The following is a 19,229-nucleotide window of genomic DNA, read 5'->3' as shown; positions in this document are numbered from 1 at the left end:
TCCAGCAGGGATTTCAGGTTTTGCAGGCCTGGTTCCCTTTTGCTCTAATGGGAATCACATGTATGGGGTATCTTTTCGTCAGATACCATTTCTTTAGAAAGACTTGAAGAACATTACTGAGTGATTTTGTCCATATTCATTTAGCACTGTCACACAATCCAATGATGCTCTAGCAAATAGTGCCCCTAAAATTCTGATCCGATCAGCTTGTCATGGCCGTCAGGTCCCTTGGCCCTGATCTTTGAGAGAAGAACCTGCTATATTTCATAACAAAGTATTTCTTCAAATCTACAAGCTCTTGAAAAAGTAAGATGAAACAACAACTTTTTCCTGAGAAAGAATAATTGTTTGAATACTCTTAGCAGTCTGATGCAAGTCCACCTATAGCAAACGGCGTTGAACCGGTACCATCAAGAACGTTTTACAGGAAAAAACGTTACTTACACGGCTTCCTTTTTCAGGGAAACACTGACATCCTCCACTGCAGTCTCTGCCTCCACATGGTCCTGTGTAAGACTTTCCACCCTGCAAACCAAAACACACATAAAACGAAAGTTAAAAGGTATCAGCTACAATACCTGGCACAGCACAATAAGCTTTGATTAGCAGACTCGCTGGGAACTTGCCCAAGCAAAGACCATGATCAGATCTATGACTTCCAGTTGAAACCTCTTTAATCTACGCTTAGAAGCGGCCGTGAGTGGCTTTCCAGTTCTTGGAGATCAGCATCAAGAAATATAGTGTTACTCTATTAATTTCCCTCCACATTTTCAAAACATTGCAGCTCCATGCTGAGCAGTATTTCACACATCTTTTTGACACATGCAACAGATATCATATCACAGAAGCGCAGCTGCTTGGATTCTTCAGGGACGTGGACTAAGTCCTAGGTCACAATGCAGCACATCCTTCTATGCGTGCTCTAAATCGTTGCTATATTTTAAAATATTTATGGGTGGACATAAAGGAAGACGTAGGTATCATGTTCAAAATCATAAGCCAAACTCCTGCTGTGTCCTCTTCAATGGCTGCCTATTCTGGAGGCACCTAAAACTTGCTAGCAACCAATCACTGTGACCTAGAAGTCAGACCTAGATTAAGTAGATAGATAGCTGCAGTTACATCTCTCCTGCCTGTCCAGAACCACGTTGGCCTGGGCCACAAATATATGGATCACAAAATATGCACCAGTCCATGCAAATCCTTGGATGGACTTTAACAGGCAGGCCAGCTCAGATTACACCTAGCACACACTGCCTGCACGAAATGCAGCAGCCACAGTCACTCTTGTTCAGAAACTTGAACAGCAGAGATGCTGTGCATGCTGTGGTGTGACTTTTATAACTGTAACCTAATAATTAGGAATACTGTGAAGACCAGCCTGCGGTCCACCTAAGCCCCGGGTTTTGAACCCCTGAAAGTGCCCCAGCAGCCTAGTAAGTAATCTGGGAAAGGAGGAAGGGATTTCTCGTTGCTATTTCTGAACCTGTTTTGCCCCACAGTGAATAATTAACAGAGCCAGAAGAAAAAGAGAGAGGGACTGAAGTCTAGTGGCTACAGGAAGAACGTCTTGGAGCCACAGCCCCTCATTCAGGGCGGCTGCTGATTTTCACATGCACAGCTCCTTAGATAAAACCTCAAGGCATCCCAGCTGTAGGGTACAGAGTCAAGCTCCATGTCACTTGCTCCCCTCCTGGCTGGAAGAACCCTGAATCCTTCGCTGCGCTGCGGCAGGGACAAATGGTCCCTTCATCCTTCCTGCCTCCTTCATAGCTTGAGCACGTCATCGCTTGGAAGGGAGGTGACAGGGGTATAAACAAGCCCCCAAAACAAGATGGGTGCTCTGAACTGCTATGCTGTTGCTTAAATAGGCAATGATGCTGCCGTTCCTGCCTCTAGCCCTGACACAAGGAGCTAAAACACAGAGAGGGACCAACACTGCCATGCTTAGCATTTTTCATGTAGCTCTAAACAATCCCTACTCAACACCTGGGGTTGTTGGGTCACATTTCTCAGGCATCCACTTCTGCCATTATGCTACCGAAAACCTAAAAACACAGCTCCAGGCTTTGGATTCCTCCCTGGGAGCCAAATGTATAAAAGGTGTGGAGTAGGTACCAGGCATTGCCTAAGTCCTCCTTTGGTCATATTTGTACAACCGGCTCTCAATCTTATGACAAGCAGTAATACAAAGTTCCCAAAACAAGTTCTTATGCTGGTCATGAGAGGGTTCATGTCTGTATCTTAACTATTTTTATATATTAAAATACTTATGTTTCAGTTTTATATTAATTCTTACATTTAATGAAACAAGTAGGCTTTTCATACTGATAAAAGAGGTCCACAGAACTGAAACCATGCCCCGAGCTATTTAAAGATTAGGTGTTTGATTCAGGAAATTATTTCACGGACGTAACAGTGTTCTACGTCATGTTATGAACACTGCTTTATGTTTAGGCTATTGTTTAGAGGAAATAATAAGCCAAGACAGTTTCATAAACTCCAGCAGCTTGCTCAGGTTGGTCCATTTTTTAGTAAATATTTGGATGATCACAAACTCACTATCTCCGTGGGTTTTTTTCATATTAACCTATTTGCAGATGAAATGTGGATCTTTTTCTCAGGATCCTTCATTTCACAGAGTTTCCCCCTCAATTCCTTTTCAGAAATTAAGAATAGTTCTACTCATTTTTATGGACGCCATGCAGATGTATGGCCTGTGTGAACATATTCCTCTGCAGGATGCAGGTCTTCATTAAGGAGCAGTGTGCTAAGTAGTGCTGCCATTAATAAGAATCAATTCAGAACTTTAAGAGATCTGTTTTGGTCGGAGCTGTAAATAACAGTATATCCCAGCCTAACAGTAACAGACTGACAGATACAGTAATTTTATCATGTGAGTTTTCAATTATGCCTACCGAGAAAATAACAAGGAGAACAATAAGTTTATTTCTTACTTAATTAGCAGAGTGACTCTAAATTTGGTAAACTGTTGCTAAGGAGAAAATAGAGTATGAATCAGAACTATGGCAAGATATTTGTGCACTTGTAAAAAAAAAAAAAGGAGGCTGCTAACACTTATTTCAACTGGAAGAAGTTCAAGGTCTATTGTTTGTGTACTATCCACCATCCAACATTTTAATTTGCATGCTGTAACAATACCAGCAGCTAATGTGGGGACACAATTGTTTTCTTCCACAATTTTAGGAAGCATTTTTTTAAATAATTTTCTCATTTTATGTCCTTTTATGCACATAGATTCTTCAGATAATGAAGAGAAAAATCTGGAAGATTCTCCAAAGGTAGGGAACATAATGGGAAAACATTTGAGACCGGTATTAATATATCTCTTCTGGATTATACTTGGGCTCTCCTTATTGCCTAATTTCCACTTCTTCACTTTTTGACTGCTAGTGGGATGACTCTGGGAGCTTTTAGTCACATGTAGCATGTTCTACTTTATTATCTATGAATGTTTATAATTTCTTGAAGGCAGATCATTGCACTGTTGTTTAATCTGACATTACTGGGAAGTTACAGTATAAAACATTATGGTTTAAAAGTTTGTTAACATTAAAAAATAAATCTGTTAAGGATCCTTGTAAAACTTTGTCAAAAACAATTATACACATGGGCATACAATTGAGATGAAGGGAAATCAAATGCACCTGTATCAGTCAATAATTAGAATGCAAAAAGCCCAGTTTAAAATTTAGCAATGGACAATGTAGTTTTAAAGTACCACAACTATTTATGTCCTGAGGAAAACAGATTTCTGGGAACATAACACCAACGGTGACAACCCAGTGTAGTTGTTTTGATCTGAGACAGGTGCCAGGACTACCTTTTTGGTCAGTGGGGAGAACAGTCAGTCCTTGGATACAATTCACCCCATCCTGATACTGGCATCTAAACTGATCAACTGTGTCTCTCCCAGAAAGCGCCTGCTGCTTTCTCTTAACTGTAAAGGTGGGTGGAGGTGACTAGCTTACATGCAGACATCCACCCTCTGTAGAAGTCTAAGGACAGGGAGATGAGTCTCCTGATTTGCTCAATATGCAGTTAAATGGTGAAAAGTGTGTTTGCAGCAGAATGGTATTCTAGGATTTGTACAACCAAGCTGGAAGACCGGCAATAGCCCCCAATTCTGAAGTTGTCTGCTGAGAAAACCTTCAATTCAAGGTCTTGCTCATGTTTCGGATGATCCCAAATTCCACTAATCTCTAAAAAGTCCAGAGTCTAGGCAGAGTCTAGAAATGGGGTTTATATAATCTAATTTAAGATTTCTGCAATATAGGCACAACATCTGGCTGCTATTATAGACCATCCAGAGAATCTCATTAGATCTATTTCAGACATCTGAGCTAAATCTCATCCTAGAAGGGTGAGGGGATTAGAAAGGTAGCCTAGGGTAACTGGTTGAGATGTGTCTACAGGGCAGATGTCCAGCTTCAGGTGAGATGAATCCTACACTAAGTGTCCAAATCTCATCCTCAAAGCTAGCTATGGCCTCTGATGGGAACACTGAGTGTGAAGAAAACTATTTAAGAGCAGACATATGGTACAAACACAAAACAGGCTATACCGTTGTACTGGTATGCAAGCTCTCTGTGCACAAGGTGAAGTATTGCTTAATTAGAATTACGTTGGGGAGTCAAAGCTAAAGTATGGTAATTCTGTCCAAAAATACGTAACATAAATGAAATGTAACCAACATGAACCACAGGGTCAGAAGGCAGCCTTTGGAGGCAAGGCTGTCTCATTTAGCCGACTGTAATGGTAATACCATATTGAGCCAAAATTGCCTAGGTAATAGTGTCAGAAACACCAACTTTTGAGTACAACAAAATTGGGACCAATGAGGAAAAAGTACCTAGCAGTAGGTTGTTTATTTGGGAGGAGTATAGGCAGAGAAAAGGAGGTGCAAGGGTGGTAAAAAGGTGGAAAATAAAAAAAGAGAAATAGGGCATCCGGTTAGCTGAAGAATGAAGATGGTGAGGATATGCTAAGAGCAAGAGCAGGGACACCTGCAGGCAGCGGTGATGCTGACTTGCAGGCACAAGCCCACTGGGATCCCCCTTGGGAGAGCCCACAGGTCTCTCCACCAGGCATGTCCCTGAAAGACTTGCTGTGGGACGGTGGAGTAAGAAGGGATAAACTTGTAAGGAAGGATAGGCTTACACCTGAATACCAATTGCAGGAGGAAAGGCAATAGAATTATATAGTAATTTTGTATGAATACTAATACTTGAGCATTAAGTATGTAATATATGCTTTTATATATATATATAAAATATATATATAAGCATATAATATATGCTTATTACAACAATAAGCAATAAAATTGTAATTCAGTGCTTCTTGCAGTGATGTAGTTGTGAATTAATACTACTACTAACAGTGGTGTGTTACTTCGCCAATGAAAGTATTATTAGGTTCTTAGAGGTGTGTTCTTTAATCAGCAAACATCATAAGTTACATCTGACATCTCCAGTCTAAAGGGGTAGAGTTGCATTTGCGGAGTAAGACCTCTCTACAAAGCTTCCACTTCATCCTGGAGGCATCAAAACATCCTGTCCATCTCCTCCTCCTGCTGGCAGGAGGGCAGTTTTGCTTCTGGTCACGCACACAAGTATGTGCTGCCCCAGCCATGTGGGGTCCATCCGACTTGCTCTGGGATCTGAAAACCAGGCAGAAACTACCACACATAAAGGGCTGGAGACAGACCCCCAGCGCTGTGGGCAAGTGGCACAGATCCGCTTAGGTCCACAGTGTTCAAAGCTAGGCATCCCTAGAGCAGACTTACCTTGCAGAGACCAGGACAGAGCAGTCTAGAACAGATGAATATCTGCAATTCACTCTCTGCCCTCTTTTATTTACCAGCTTAGATATCTCCACAGGGGCCCATATGAGTATGTCTGGCTCACGGAGCCTGACCTGCTGGAAAATGTGGTTATAGCTCCTTTATTTTTAAAATAGAGCTGCAGATGATGGGGTAGAGGAAGACTGAGCGGAGCAGCTTTACTCTGCCCCATTCATTGCACACAACAGCACAGCAGTCAGCAGTCTCTTAGGAAATGGGAGACCTAACTGCAGTTCTCTGACGAAGAAAATCAAACATGCACCTACCCCTCGGAGAGCTTTAACCAGCAGGCTGTGAACTAGGCTGGAATGGATGGGGAATGAGGAAAGCAATAAACAGAAAGGGAGAAGAGGGACTTTTCCAACTCTCCTTCTAATATCTTTGGGTCACTGTACTGGCATGAATAGAAGATTGATGGTTCAAGGAACGTGAATGCTACTTAAACACAAGCAAGAGAAAACATGTAAGTAAGTGCCATTTATGTTTGTAAAGCTTGTATATTTGCCTAGTGTAAATACCTTCTCATTTTTATGTATGTGAAATAGCAAGCATAAAATGTGGGTGTCCCAAAACAAAATCTTTTTTTGCCCTCTTGCCTTCTCCTGAATTTTTTTGTCCCCAAACAATATTACTTCTGTACTTATACATCTTCAGCCAACAAAAGACAACTTAAATGCAGTTTCCTTCAGCCAAACTCTTAAAAAACCCAGAAATACATATGCAGTTCTCTTTAAACTTTTCCACACATTAATGATTTATTTATTACTAATCTTGGCCACGTTTGTGGAATGGTTATCTCTGCGTGCCCATTCAAGTACCTTCACTTCAAGGGTTGGTATTTTGACAAAGAACAAAGGCAACCAGAAGACAGACCTCAAAGTACAGTTGTACGAGTACAGAAAGACCAGGAAATATAGGCCATTTCCTTACATACAGCTCAAAAAAATTACGGAAATTATAATGAAAATATTGCAACCTGGAATCAAAAGACTCTGCACACTGACATTTTCTTTGATAAAGTTTTATAGGTTGCAGTTGTGCATTAACTTCTGTCCTGACAAGCCCCATTCTGTTCTCCCCATCAATTGCAGCGGCTCCTCCGAGCGGGCTAAATTTCACCAACAGAGGTTTTAGAAGGTCTAGGAGCTTGCTGAAAAGCTGAACTATGACTGGGGGTGCTGACATACCACATGCCTCTGCAGTGTGGCAACGAGCAGCACATTTGGATGCTTCACGTGGGACTTCAGCCTGGAAGTCCCGAGGGGATTCCTGGCACGCCTGCGAGGCAGCCCTCTGCGTCACCGCCAGGGAGACCAGACCGGCCCACACCTCCAGTATGGACCTCTGTTTCCACATTTGACCTTCAGCTGTCGAAACTCACATTAATTTCAAACTCGTTTTATAAGGCCCTGACTTAGAAACATTAATTTTCTGCTTCCTTCAAAAGAAAGGAGAAAAAAATGAAGTAGGAGTATGATGGGGTACTCCTGCTGTTGATGAACCAGACAGAGAGGAACTTCACTGGTTTCAAATGTAACTGCACAGTTGTATTTGTTCAAAACCAGCATTTTACTCCTTAAAGAGTCGAAAACATTTGTTGCCTGGATGCTGAACTTATTTCTCTAAAAACATCTATAAACAGCCATTCAAAACAAGTATGGAGAACGCTGTCAGCGGGGGAGGCCTGGATTGCCCAGCGTCAGGCTTGGTCTGGAAAACGCTCTGTCCCCAGACTTACAATGCCAAAGAAGGAACCAGCTATCTGAAACCGCCTGCTTGCAATCCAGTAGCTACTAGCGCACCGGACAGTAAGACCACTGTGAAGACCTTAATTGGCAAGGGAAAGGGAAAGATAAATTGGCACATTCAGAGAGGAAGGAAAAGATGTGGGTGTGGATCCTCTCTCCAACTGTTCTGAGAACTATTTCACTAAGAAATAATTCTTTCTTTCATATTTGAACGTGAGCCAGAACCTTTTCTAGACTGGATGCATGGCAACTGCAATAATTCAGTGCGTGACCTCAATATCATATGAATGTTTACACTTCCCACCAAAAGTCGGGGGAGCCATGTATTTACACATCCTTCAATGAGAAAAAACCTGGAGGAGCAAACTGGTCCCAGAAGGAACACGAAGAGACTTACCACCAGCCATACTAAGAAAGCTGGTCTCCTAACAACTGCCTAATGCAGTCTTTCCAATGCAACGAGAACAGCAATGCTTGTGGCAATCAATTATGAATTATCGATTGGTGCAGAGTTTCACATGCCACCTTCCTCTTACAATGGAGTGTATAGAGAAAACTGAGAGGCAGGTTGCCAAGCAAGCAAGCAGCTTGCTTTGGTTCCGAGTCCTGACGGGCATGGGAACGTCAGCAGAGGAAGAGTATCCAAAAGCAGCACTGCTTCCAGGGACTGGGATGCCTATGCTCGATGTTTGGGGTGAGGGAAGGAAGGGCAAGAGAATACAAAGTCTCTGATGCTGAGAAGACCCCCAACAGATGGAAACTTGTCTTCTCAAGTGTGTCTCAGCAAGTACGTTGAAGCCAGCAATGGGAAACATGAATTCTGTACCTCTCAGAAGTGAAGCTATAAAAGACTTTCCTCTTATGGGCTGGCTTGTGGCTCTTGATTATATGAACTTTCTGGCACGCGGCCTTGATTTGAAGGCTGCATAGTTTCATTTCAAAGTGAAACTTCACAGCTCCACATCTTCACTTTATTTGAGGTACTATTTAACATCCCCTCTTCAAATTAAAAAGTTCTCTTGTTGCAGTCTCGAGACACTGCCTTGTAACAACTGCAGAAGCCAGACATGATACAGTGTGAACTTACTCTTCACATTTTCATAAAAGCATTTCTAATTTTGTGGCTTTCATCCAAACACGTATTTACCCAGCAAACCAGATGGAATCCAGAAGGAGCTGCTGTGATATAGTAGGCATATAAAAAAAAAAAAAAAGTAAGGTCGAGGCTCAGTCAGAGAGTAAATCTTAAAAGCTGCCTAAATATACAGTACAGATATTTGAATAACTGTCCAGGGGTCTTGCCCACTCACCCAACATGAAGTTGTTTGCAAACAGTACACTTCCGAGGAAGCAGCGTATGCTGTGACATAGTTTTCTGTCAAGAAGTCAGTGAATGGAGGTCTCATATTTTACAGGTAATGAAGTTGGACTCAGCTGTATTTGGCCTTTTTTTCCCTCACAGAGATGATTATATGTTATCCTAAGAAAGGGACTAGAATATAAGATGGGAAAATCCAGCTAAAACATTTTAAAACGTCAAACAATAAAAAAAAGTCACCACTACAGAAAAATTTATCGCTCCTGCTTATTTTTGAAGAATCTGTAATGCCATGGGAAAGGGAATCCTAAAAAGCAGCTGCGGGTCTCTGCATGAATGTGCTCTAGCTCTCAGGAGCTAATGAAGGAGGGTTGAGATGCAGAGGGCTTTTCCTAGAACAAAGTTGCATCCAGAGGAGGAAGAATAATGTCCTCTGGCACTTCTCTGTTTGAGACAGGTGACTTAGTTGCCTAAAGGAATGACAATTTTTGTCTTAATCATCAACTGAGGCTTGAACTTGTGCTAGCAAGAGAAAGGTGATGCTGCAGGCAAACTAAGCTCTTTGAAGAGTGTGCAGCCATGGTTGAAAATATCTCTTACACCTTACAAATGGGCAAACGTTACATGGTCATCAACTGACACCTATGGCCCACAGTGATTACGGAAGTACAATAAAAGTGTTGCTCATGAGCACTCCATTTTCAGTTTGACCAACTTAAGAATCAAGTTTGCTTGCAGAGAAAAAACCCACAGATACGAGTCTAGTAAGAGTTTGAAGCTGGAAATGTATTACTAAAGGTAAGCAAAGGTACATACATTAATTATTACTATTAGTTAAGGCAAGTGCATTGGCTTCCCTGATTATAATGAGAACTCAGACACCTTGTGAATATGTAGATGCCTAAATTTAGGTGACTTCGTATCAACTGACTCTTTGTTCAAATGGGAATTTTTAGCTAAATCTGAGAGAAAGGTAGAAGATACAGAAGTAGCTGAAGGAAAATCTGGATTGGTAAGTTAAAATTCGTTTTGCTATCTTGTTAAACTTGATTCCATCTTTGTAAATGCATGCTTTTAGAGATCCATATTATTTTAGTCTATTATCTTTTCTTACGAGACAACAGACTCTCATCTAGCATCCAACATGGCATTCCTCATCTAGAAGGATGGTGGTCTTTAGAGTAAGAGTACTGGGACATGTTAACATGAGACCTTATTCCCAACACCCCATCCCTAGAAATAAAGTGTATCTCCACAGAAGCTACTTAGGTGGTTTTAAAAAGTAGTATTGCAGGAGTCAGAAGAAGTTTTTCTAGTTATCAGTGATGAAGAAAGCACTCTGACTTGGCAAAGTAGATGTAACCACTTGTTAGGGAGTCTGTGATGACAAGCTACACTGAAAGGCACAGTTTGTTTCTAAATTTTATTCTATTATTTTATTTTATGCAAACCACTGTGCATTTTGTATTTGATTTGCACAAGTGTAAAGGCTTATGCAAGGCACAAGTTAGTGGACAGTGTTATCACCTCATATGTGCAGTTACACTGCACAGTGGATCCAAAATATTTTCCATAAAGGAATGAGGGTAAAGACACTGTCAGCCCTTAATCTGAATTTGGCTTTTGTCCAATATCTTATATTACTGGAATAAAATCCCCCTTCCCATCCCTAAGAACAGAAAGGCATTTGTTCACATACTAGTAGCATAGTAATGAAACACAGCATCCACTCATTAAAGTAGCAATTTCTATATTTAACTACTTTTAGTTTCCGAAGTCTAGTCATTTTCAGTTCTGGAAAGACATCCAAATAATGATATCATTTGCTTCAAACAATAGAAAGTCTGGATGCTATTCTATATATGGAGATTTTTTTTAGTCTATTTATAAACCACGCCAGTTATTTGACCTGTCTAGTTTACTCACCTACGTAAATTGGCAGACTCAGGAAACTTACTTAAGAACATATTATTCTTAGTGATTGGTGAACCTTGAAAGTTGCTAAATTATACTTCAGATATGCATCCAGTATTTCTGAAAACTCATCTGCACCTATTACATTACAAACAAACCAACCTGTCAACATAGGAAAGATTTTTGCTTTTGAACCCGCAGCAATGCAACTGCATTAGCCCTGCTTGTGGGGAAAGGACTGATAGAAACCAGAAGTACAGCTGTTTGCATGGCTGTATCGTCTATATTTGTTCAGTCCAGTGCAACGGTGCCAGGGTTTCCCAAAATGTAAGCATAACCACCAGGATTTTATTCCAGTTTCATGTTTTCTATAATTATTTAAAAATGCTTGATTGTGTATGAACTGCATTTATAAACTGAATTAGTTAGTTAGTTTTCCTCTTAAGTATAGCTGTTAACAGTCGTAACCTGCTGACCTGGTTCTTATGCATTCAGAGATCCTGGGAGGTTTTTTTTTTCCCTTGGGAGTGGTGAGGTTGGTGACAGTTTTTAATGGCCTTTTTTAATCCTGTTGTGCCTGCAGAATCAAATATAGCTGAGAAAGAAAGAGAGCTGAGTTTAAGTTCTTCCTGCAGAATTATTTACTAAATTGCAATTAGAAATGTATACCAAGAACTGGAAGTATGGAGCTATTACTGAGAGCATGATTTGAAAGGAATGGATTTGCACAGATTTATCCGTGATGGCCCAGATTGACTAACGCTGCTTTTATAATACATGCTGATGGGTAAGTCTAGTCCAGTATAACTCTTACAGCCCTGGCTCAGTTTTCAGAGTTGGCTGTTAGACAAGTGACTGTACTGGAAATATTAAATGTGGAAATTTGCTACGCAATTTTTCAGGACTGCTTCTCGGGACTGGACTGGTATTTCCTTAAAAGTAAGAAGAATGGATAAGAGATCTGCAAACTGGAAAAAGAACTGCATTTGATGATGGAAGTGTTTACTGCTAACTGCTTGGTCAGATGCAACACCCACCATTTCCTTTCTATTTCAGTCAAGAAAAAGCCCATGAGAACTAGCTCTCTTACTGACCCATTTCACTTTTCAGTTTAGATTTCAAAACTTAACCTCCTCCCTGAGCCTTCTCCTCTCTGCTCTGAGGTGATCAGTGTTGCCACTGGTAAAAGCCTTGGGTAAAGCAGATTGTTATACTCTAATATACCCGATAAAGAAGGTATATTGGAGTATCTGACATATCAGGACTATATGCAGACCTCTGTGAAAGTTTTGCTATTTGCAATGGGGTCAAGGCAGGTAATCTAAAATACAGAAGAAGGTGTTCAGAAAAAAGATTGATCTCTTCCTTGGGGATATAAAAACTGATAGTCAACTATCAGTGATAATCTCCTTTCTCACCCATATACTTTTGATTAGCAAAATGTCTCAATATATCTTCTCATAAGAGAAAAGAAGGGACCTGCAAAAGCTCCTTTTTTTTTTTTTTTAATTTTGAAAATAAGATGTCCCAATGCACATAAGAAACACCTGAAAAATTCAAACAGGAGAAGCATTATAATTCCTGCTCATAAAACTTACATGATATATTTCAATGCCCACTTCTACCAAAAAGCTGTTTTAGTTACTTACCTACTCAGGAGACAAAATCTACAGCTCAATATAATGCTTATTTTGTGTATTTGTATCTGTAGATGTCAAAATCTGAAACCTGGAATGGCCAAATTAAGTTCTCCTGGATACTAAAAAATAAATAACAGCCAGTTTTTTCTTTGGATATTTTTTCATCCTTCATACCCGCTTCTACATAAATTTCATGGGAGGGGTGGGAAGGTTTTTTTTTGGGGAGGAGGTTCAGTTTCCTTCAAAATATCTAATGGACTATACAAGAATATTACCACAGCCACACCGTGAAACGTTGGCTCAGGAGAAGATAATGTAGAATTTACTTTTACCCAGAATAATAAAAAAAGGGCTCATCCTTCCCGTATGTACCACTGACTTGTGACTTACAACCTGCTTTGGTTCAGTTCGGCAGCTGGGCTGATTTCTGCAATGTTGCAGAACTGAGTTAAATGCCCTTTCCCAGAGTTGCACGATGAGTCACTGGTTCAGCTCGGTCTAGGACCCAAGAGCTTCCTGCCTTCCAGTCCATTTCCCTAACCCACAAACACTGTCTGCATTGCTGCAGTAAGTCCTGTGGCTCAGTCTCCACATCAAAAATGCTCTTATCACAGTACAAACAACTAACATACTGAGATTATAAACAACCAAATATCAAGATTCTTTAAACTGACTTAAGTGATGTCATTTGGCTTCTCTTTCACATCCTTTTTCATTATATGCTTGTCTTTTTGCAAATAGAACTTCAAAAATCCAGAAATGTTCATGCCTTGGCAGTGAGGAGTAGAAAATAGACAAGAATAAAGTAAGGAATACACCTATAGTTCACTGTATCAGAAATGAGATGAGCTTGACTCTTAGAAGAGGTAGAACAGACCCTGCAGTGCTCATCAAGCTCAAAGGTCTTAGCAACTGGTAACTGATGCTTTGTTCAGAACATGTTTCCTGTATAAGCTGTACACCCCACCTAACTCAGGAAGAATAACTCTGAATTAGAAATCCAGCTGCATCTATGTATTCAGCTTTGCCATAAGCAGCTTTCTATGAAACTCCTCATAGGTGACGTCAGCTCAAAATGTTGATTTTGAGACAGAATGCCCAAAGCCCAAGAATGGATCTTAGAAATACTTTATCAGCAATGGTGTGGAAATAACGTGGGACTGCAATGTTCATGTTAAAGGGTCACAATATTGCTCAAAAAAAAAAAAAAAATCCAAGCTCTACCTCCTTGCTTGCCTCCCTGAAACTTCACAGATCGTATCTCATGCCTCTGCTTGGAACAGATCTTCAGATTAGAGACCAGTAATGAGACTGTCAATGTCTCGGGCAGGTACCACCTTATTAGGGCAGTGGTCAGGCCTCTCTAAGCTGAAACATAAAAACCCAGTGGCTTTTACCTGACATAAGATGCAAGACTCTGCTAACTCCAAAGCCTGGTAGAAGAAAACAGCTCTCCACATGTAGACTGAGGAATCAGGACTCTAGTGAATCATTACCATAGGTATGGCTCAACCACTGTCAAGACTGTTCTCCAGGGGCCCTTCGCCCTCCCACACAAAGCCACAGCTTCATTTTCAGGCATCGAAGGTAACACAAAAATCACATATTTGTCTTGTCTTTCCTCTGCCTGATCATGGAAAAGTCAGTATCTACGCCATATTTTGTGAGCAGGACAGATCTCAAATGCAGTAAGTTTCTGGAAGAACTCCGCTACGTTTCCTCTCCTAGCAGAATCCTCTCTCACCATTTACTTTTAGAAAAGAGACTCAATGCTTGAACTGCTGAAAGCACGGTAAAATAGCTTCATTGCTGCCTCTTCACTAGATCTTTCCTTCTGTGTTCTTTTTTCCCAGCCTCTAATAAATCATTCCAGTTGATTTTTGAAAGGCAGGTCTTTTTCATGAAAAGGTAACAGTACTGACACATGCTGGATCAGGAATGAGGTTTCGAGTCCTATCGCACTTTGTCAGCAAGAGCTGTTGTTCACAGATGGATCTCAATAAGCACGCATTTGAGGGGCTGGGCACTGATTGTTCAGCGCCTGCAAGCTGCATAACTAGAACCTCATTTCTCCGTCTAATGTGATGAGCAATGGTCCCCAGAAAATTCCCACTCTCTGTTTATATTGCTTAGTTTGTAATCTCTTCCCTTTTGTATCCTGAAAGGTAAGAAGTGGGTTTCCCTAGTTGTCAGATCCTGGAACCTGTTTAACTGAATTGGAAAGATGCTAAAACAAGTCTTGGAGGCACTTACTCCAAATCTCATCCTCTTTATTTCCTTAGTGTGTACTTACACACACGCAAGTGTAATTCGTTTTCCAGCTGTGAAGTATAATAGTTTTTCTTCTGGCTCTTTTTCCTTACTTTTCTGTTTCTTCTGATGAATTGGGTTCCACTCAGGCAACTGCTTCTCAGTAGCAGGAGATCCAGATCAGCCGCTACCTTTGTTTCAATTTCAATTTTGCTGCTGAAGTACAATCTTTTAGCACAGTTGGACCGCTTCTCTACAGCTGCCAGTTTTCATGGTGCCAACTGTTCACACAGTCCATTCAGAATATTTATTCTGCAGTTCTTATTTCCAATAACCCAAGTATAATTTTCAATTTCCCCAGACTTTTTTGACTGCTGCCCATTACCTTCCTTATGCATACAGGTGCTCTTTCCTTCTCTCTGTACAACACCTAGGTCACCAGATCATTTGGACAACTCCCTAACGCAGATTATAGTCACACTAACATTAACCCTTATTTTGTGGCATTAGTGATTCCTGCTGTTCACTGTTACGCAGAACACTGGCTTTAGCAGCTTAGGAGAGTGCTTCTTCCTATTGGTGTTCCTGTGCTTCTGTATTATACACGAGCCAGATTTTGGAGTCTAGATCACCACTGATGCAGCTAGGCAAGATACTAAGAATACGGGCATGACAAAAACAATCCTTGAAGACCTTGGTATGGTAATAATAAAGCCCACTTATGGATTTCCCTTCTCCTATTTACTGAGAAAGAGAAAGGGTATCTATAGTAACAAATCTCCCAGAAATTCTTGTGACTTTCTGATGCCCTGCTTCTTCTCAGTCATCCCCAAAAACTATCTCCCAGTGCAAATAGCCAGTAGGTCTGAACTCAGTTGTCCCACTAAATCCAACAGTATCCCTTAATCATGGAAACTGCGCCTCTTCTTGCATACTGGAGAACTTCATCACCATCATAAAGTGTGATGTTCTTGGCTGTGCATTCCTGCTACTATGTGAGCTAGGATCCCATGGCAAATGAGAAAGTTTTTTCTGCTTCTGCTGTTTTTTATTATCTTTAGGTAACTAAGAAAACATTAGTTCTTGTGTTTTCCTCATTAAGCCACAGCAATAATTTAAAAATCATGTAAAAAGCTACTCTTAAAATCTCACAATAGCAGAAACCCTCATCCTCCACACAAATTTACTTATTTAACTCCTATAGACCCAAACCCCAGTATGCTAGTCTTTGTACAAAACCACAACAAATGTGACTATTACCCCACGGTGGTAATAGTCTAACTCTCTCCTGTCATCTTTTTCTAGCAACAGGGGACCTAGATGAAACATGACTTACATGACTGAAGGCAACAGTTTATGCTAGATATTTTGACCAAAAATACAAGTTACTAGCCACCTGTTTCCTATCGTACCTTTTTTTAACAATTCTATGCTTTCAGAGGGAGAGCAGTACAGTGCTGACACGCTTTGCTGCGTCTGTTTTGCTAGGAGTAGCTGGCACAGCTGGCAAAAGGGAGGTTAACTTACTGCTCACTTCCCCCCGACCCCCACCACCCCCCATCCCAGGAAGGCAGTAGGAAAAAAGGAATTGTTCTTCTGAATTGCACATCCGTCCCATCTCCTCCTGGGAAGAGACAGCTATTTCTTATCTTGGCTGTTTTACATCACTGAAACGTGAAGGGAGAGTTCGAAGGAAGGAAATCGGAGGAAAGTCAGAGACCTCTATGTTTCAGAGCACTGGAGGGAACTGCTGTCTACGTACCAGAAGAAGGGTGGGGTGGTTGGTGGTGGTGGGGGCAAGAATGGTTTAGACAATGATGAGCTAGAAAACCTCCACTGATAGAAAAATAAAACTTTTTGGTGAAAAGGAGATCTTTGATCTGCTATCTGCTCTTTACACTTTTGAAAAAGACATTTAAATAAATACCTTTACATTATTTCAGCCTGCAAACTTCTTGTCAATAGTGATTGTCCTCTGAGATCCTAAAGAAAAGATGCAGCTGTCTATGTTATTCATGCCTCAAAGACAGAAAGGAAAGAAAAACATCCTTTTTTCACTATTCTAGGACACACTGCCCCTGGAAATGGGGACTTATAGCTAAATCTAGTATAAATAATGTCATTTGGTAATACTTCAACAAAAGACAGCAGGGTTAATTTAGCCTTCCCTCTGGGGATCATAAATGAACACATGGGTTCTCTGAGAAGACACAAAGAAATTTTAATTATCTCATTTAGAAGAAGCTCTGTTTAAAGGACACAGACTTGAAATATGTGAGGAGCAAACTTCAAAAGATCTGGAGTTAAAGATAAGCACCCAAAATGGAGAGTACTTATCTGAAGCTTATCTGGACTATTTGATGCTCTGTGAAACGGTACCAGAAATCCTGTACCAGCAGGCCTTCTGCGGTAATTTCAGAACTTCCTTTCAGGCTAGAAACTTGATCTGCTTGGTGGCAATTCCTCACCTCTGGACCTTGCATAATGCTGAGAGTGTGGCATGAGAACATGAAAACCAGTAACTTAAGAAACTCCCATCACGGAAGTGCTAACCAGGCGTTTCAGAACTCGAAACTCCTCATGCAGCAACGGGAGCTTGGACAAACTCAGCCAGTTTCTCCTGTGAAAGCAGATGGTCTGAAGAGCAGCCCTTTCCCAAGAACTCCCATGGACAACGAGTCTTCTCCACAGCCTAGAGAAGGAACATCATCTGTTGGCATCCGCTACCGAGGGAAGGGAACAATGGACCAGGCTTTATCAGGCTTAATCGAACATTTATTTTCTAGCATTTTGGGCCTTTGTGTTAAAAACAACTAAGTTAAAAAGTGTAGAAAATGGTACGCACAAACACGTTTGCAAAAACGTGGTGCCTTCCCTGGAGTAAACAGTGGTCCTAATAAGGTGCTCTGGTCCTGAGAAGTGGAAAAATGTGTCTATGTGGGGAAAAGGATTCCAAGCAGATTATTTCTTCCTTTCTTTTCTTCCTTTAGGAAAGAAAGAAGACTTAATTCAGTAAGCCTGTTCTGCGTGGCTGGGGCTCTGCGTGGATCCCTGCACCGCTGCACTTTCTGTAAAGGACCAGAAACACCGCAGGGACGGCTGTGCGGTAGCTGGAGAGACCAGAGAAGGGAGTAGTCAGGAAGCCGGCTGCCAGCGCAGCAGTCACAGCTAGCAGCAGCAGCAGTGACTAATGGCAAAACCAGTAGTGGAGCTCAGCGCGGCAGAACACGTGTGGGGATTAGGGCCAGAGCAGGTTTGGCTGCAGACGGTGCCCACCCTCTGCGAGACCTGGGCACCCTGCTCCTGCGGGGTGGGGGGATGGCGGGGAAATGGCAAGCCACCGCAGCCATCACCCCCGGCTCCTGGAGGATGGTCTGACGCTGTGAACGTACGCCGTGATGGCAGTTTTGCCTCCTGCTGTGGATTACTTAGGTTTTCCAAAATGACTTATGATTAACTGGGAGGCAGAAAGAACAGGGAAGTGTAAAGATTTATTTATTTAGGCCCTTTCGTTTGATTCATTGTTCCTGCGGAGGGAAGTACTGCTCCATAAGAGAGCGTAATTTAGATTGCCAGATTTCTGGGTGGAGGCTCAAACTGGCGCAGTTTGTTTGACTCTGCAGGGTGGTTTTTTTTTTTTTTTTTGGTAAGGAGAGCTAAAATTGATTCTGACCTATACTGCTTCTTGCCAGAGAGGTTTCTCTCATGTTGAATTCCCTGTTGGGTAAGACATCAGTCTACCTGAATGATGTGGGCAGACACAGACCTCTAAAGAACCAATGCATACAAGCAGGTATCAAATCTAGAAGCATAGCTATCTCGTACATAGATGGATGTGATGAAGTGTAATTTATCACTTGGATAGCTCAGCCAGGAAAGGCTGCTATTGCAATCACATTGTCAAATTACACTGCTGCCAGTGGAGTACCTCTATGCAAAAAATACAAATGGGGAACAGCACAGGCTTTGCCTTTCTGGCTTTATTTATAATAGAAGCTTTTGTCAGCTAAACATATATATGTAATCCACAGATGGCTGGACTGCAGACCTGGCTAAAGGTTGCTTAAATAGACCCTTACACTTAGCGAGGTGACTAAAAGGATGCAACTGAGATGGCACAATGCAAGACTGTCCATTACTTTGTAATAATAAGCTTACTTGTAAATATTAAATGCCATAATAATATTATTCAAGTACATGCTTAGATATTACGTGTTTTTGATTGAGTTCTTGGTTTTGAGAGAGATCATATGAACTACGCTAATTTATTCTCCATATTAATTCAGATATGTTGCTTTTTAAAAAAGCATTTCTCTGTTTTCCTTTTTGGAAAGCAATTCCAGTGAAAACTGAAATTCCAGAGGAATTTATTCTTTTTGGAGAGCTAGCTGTGAAAACATGCAGAATTTTCTGCTTTCCCATAATAAAACTTCCTTGGCCTCTAACACCAGAACTATCCGTTCCTCCGACTGCAGAACACACTACTAAAATATTTA

General features: G+C 41.1%; 1 protein-coding gene across 1 annotated transcript in view; it reads right to left on the bottom strand.

Annotated features, from left to right (window-relative positions):
• The window catches only part of COL4A2 (collagen type IV alpha 2 chain), a 147,386-nt gene that overhangs the window by 103,975 nt on the left and 24,182 nt on the right, over positions 1-19,229 (bottom strand). Inside the window, exon 3 of the mRNA XM_050891400.1 lies at positions 445-525. Within this exon, the coding sequence (XP_050747357.1) occupies positions 445-525 (81 nt within the window). The remainder of the gene's footprint in view (positions 1-444; positions 526-19,229) is intronic.

Source organism: Gymnogyps californianus, chromosome 1 (genome assembly GCF_018139145.2).
Source record: "Gymnogyps californianus isolate 813 chromosome 1, ASM1813914v2, whole genome shotgun sequence".
NCBI lineage: Eukaryota > Metazoa > Chordata > Aves > Accipitriformes > Cathartidae > Gymnogyps > Gymnogyps californianus.
Note: the sequence above shows the minus strand (reverse complement) of the source record. Positions and strands in the feature narration are given on the sequence as shown.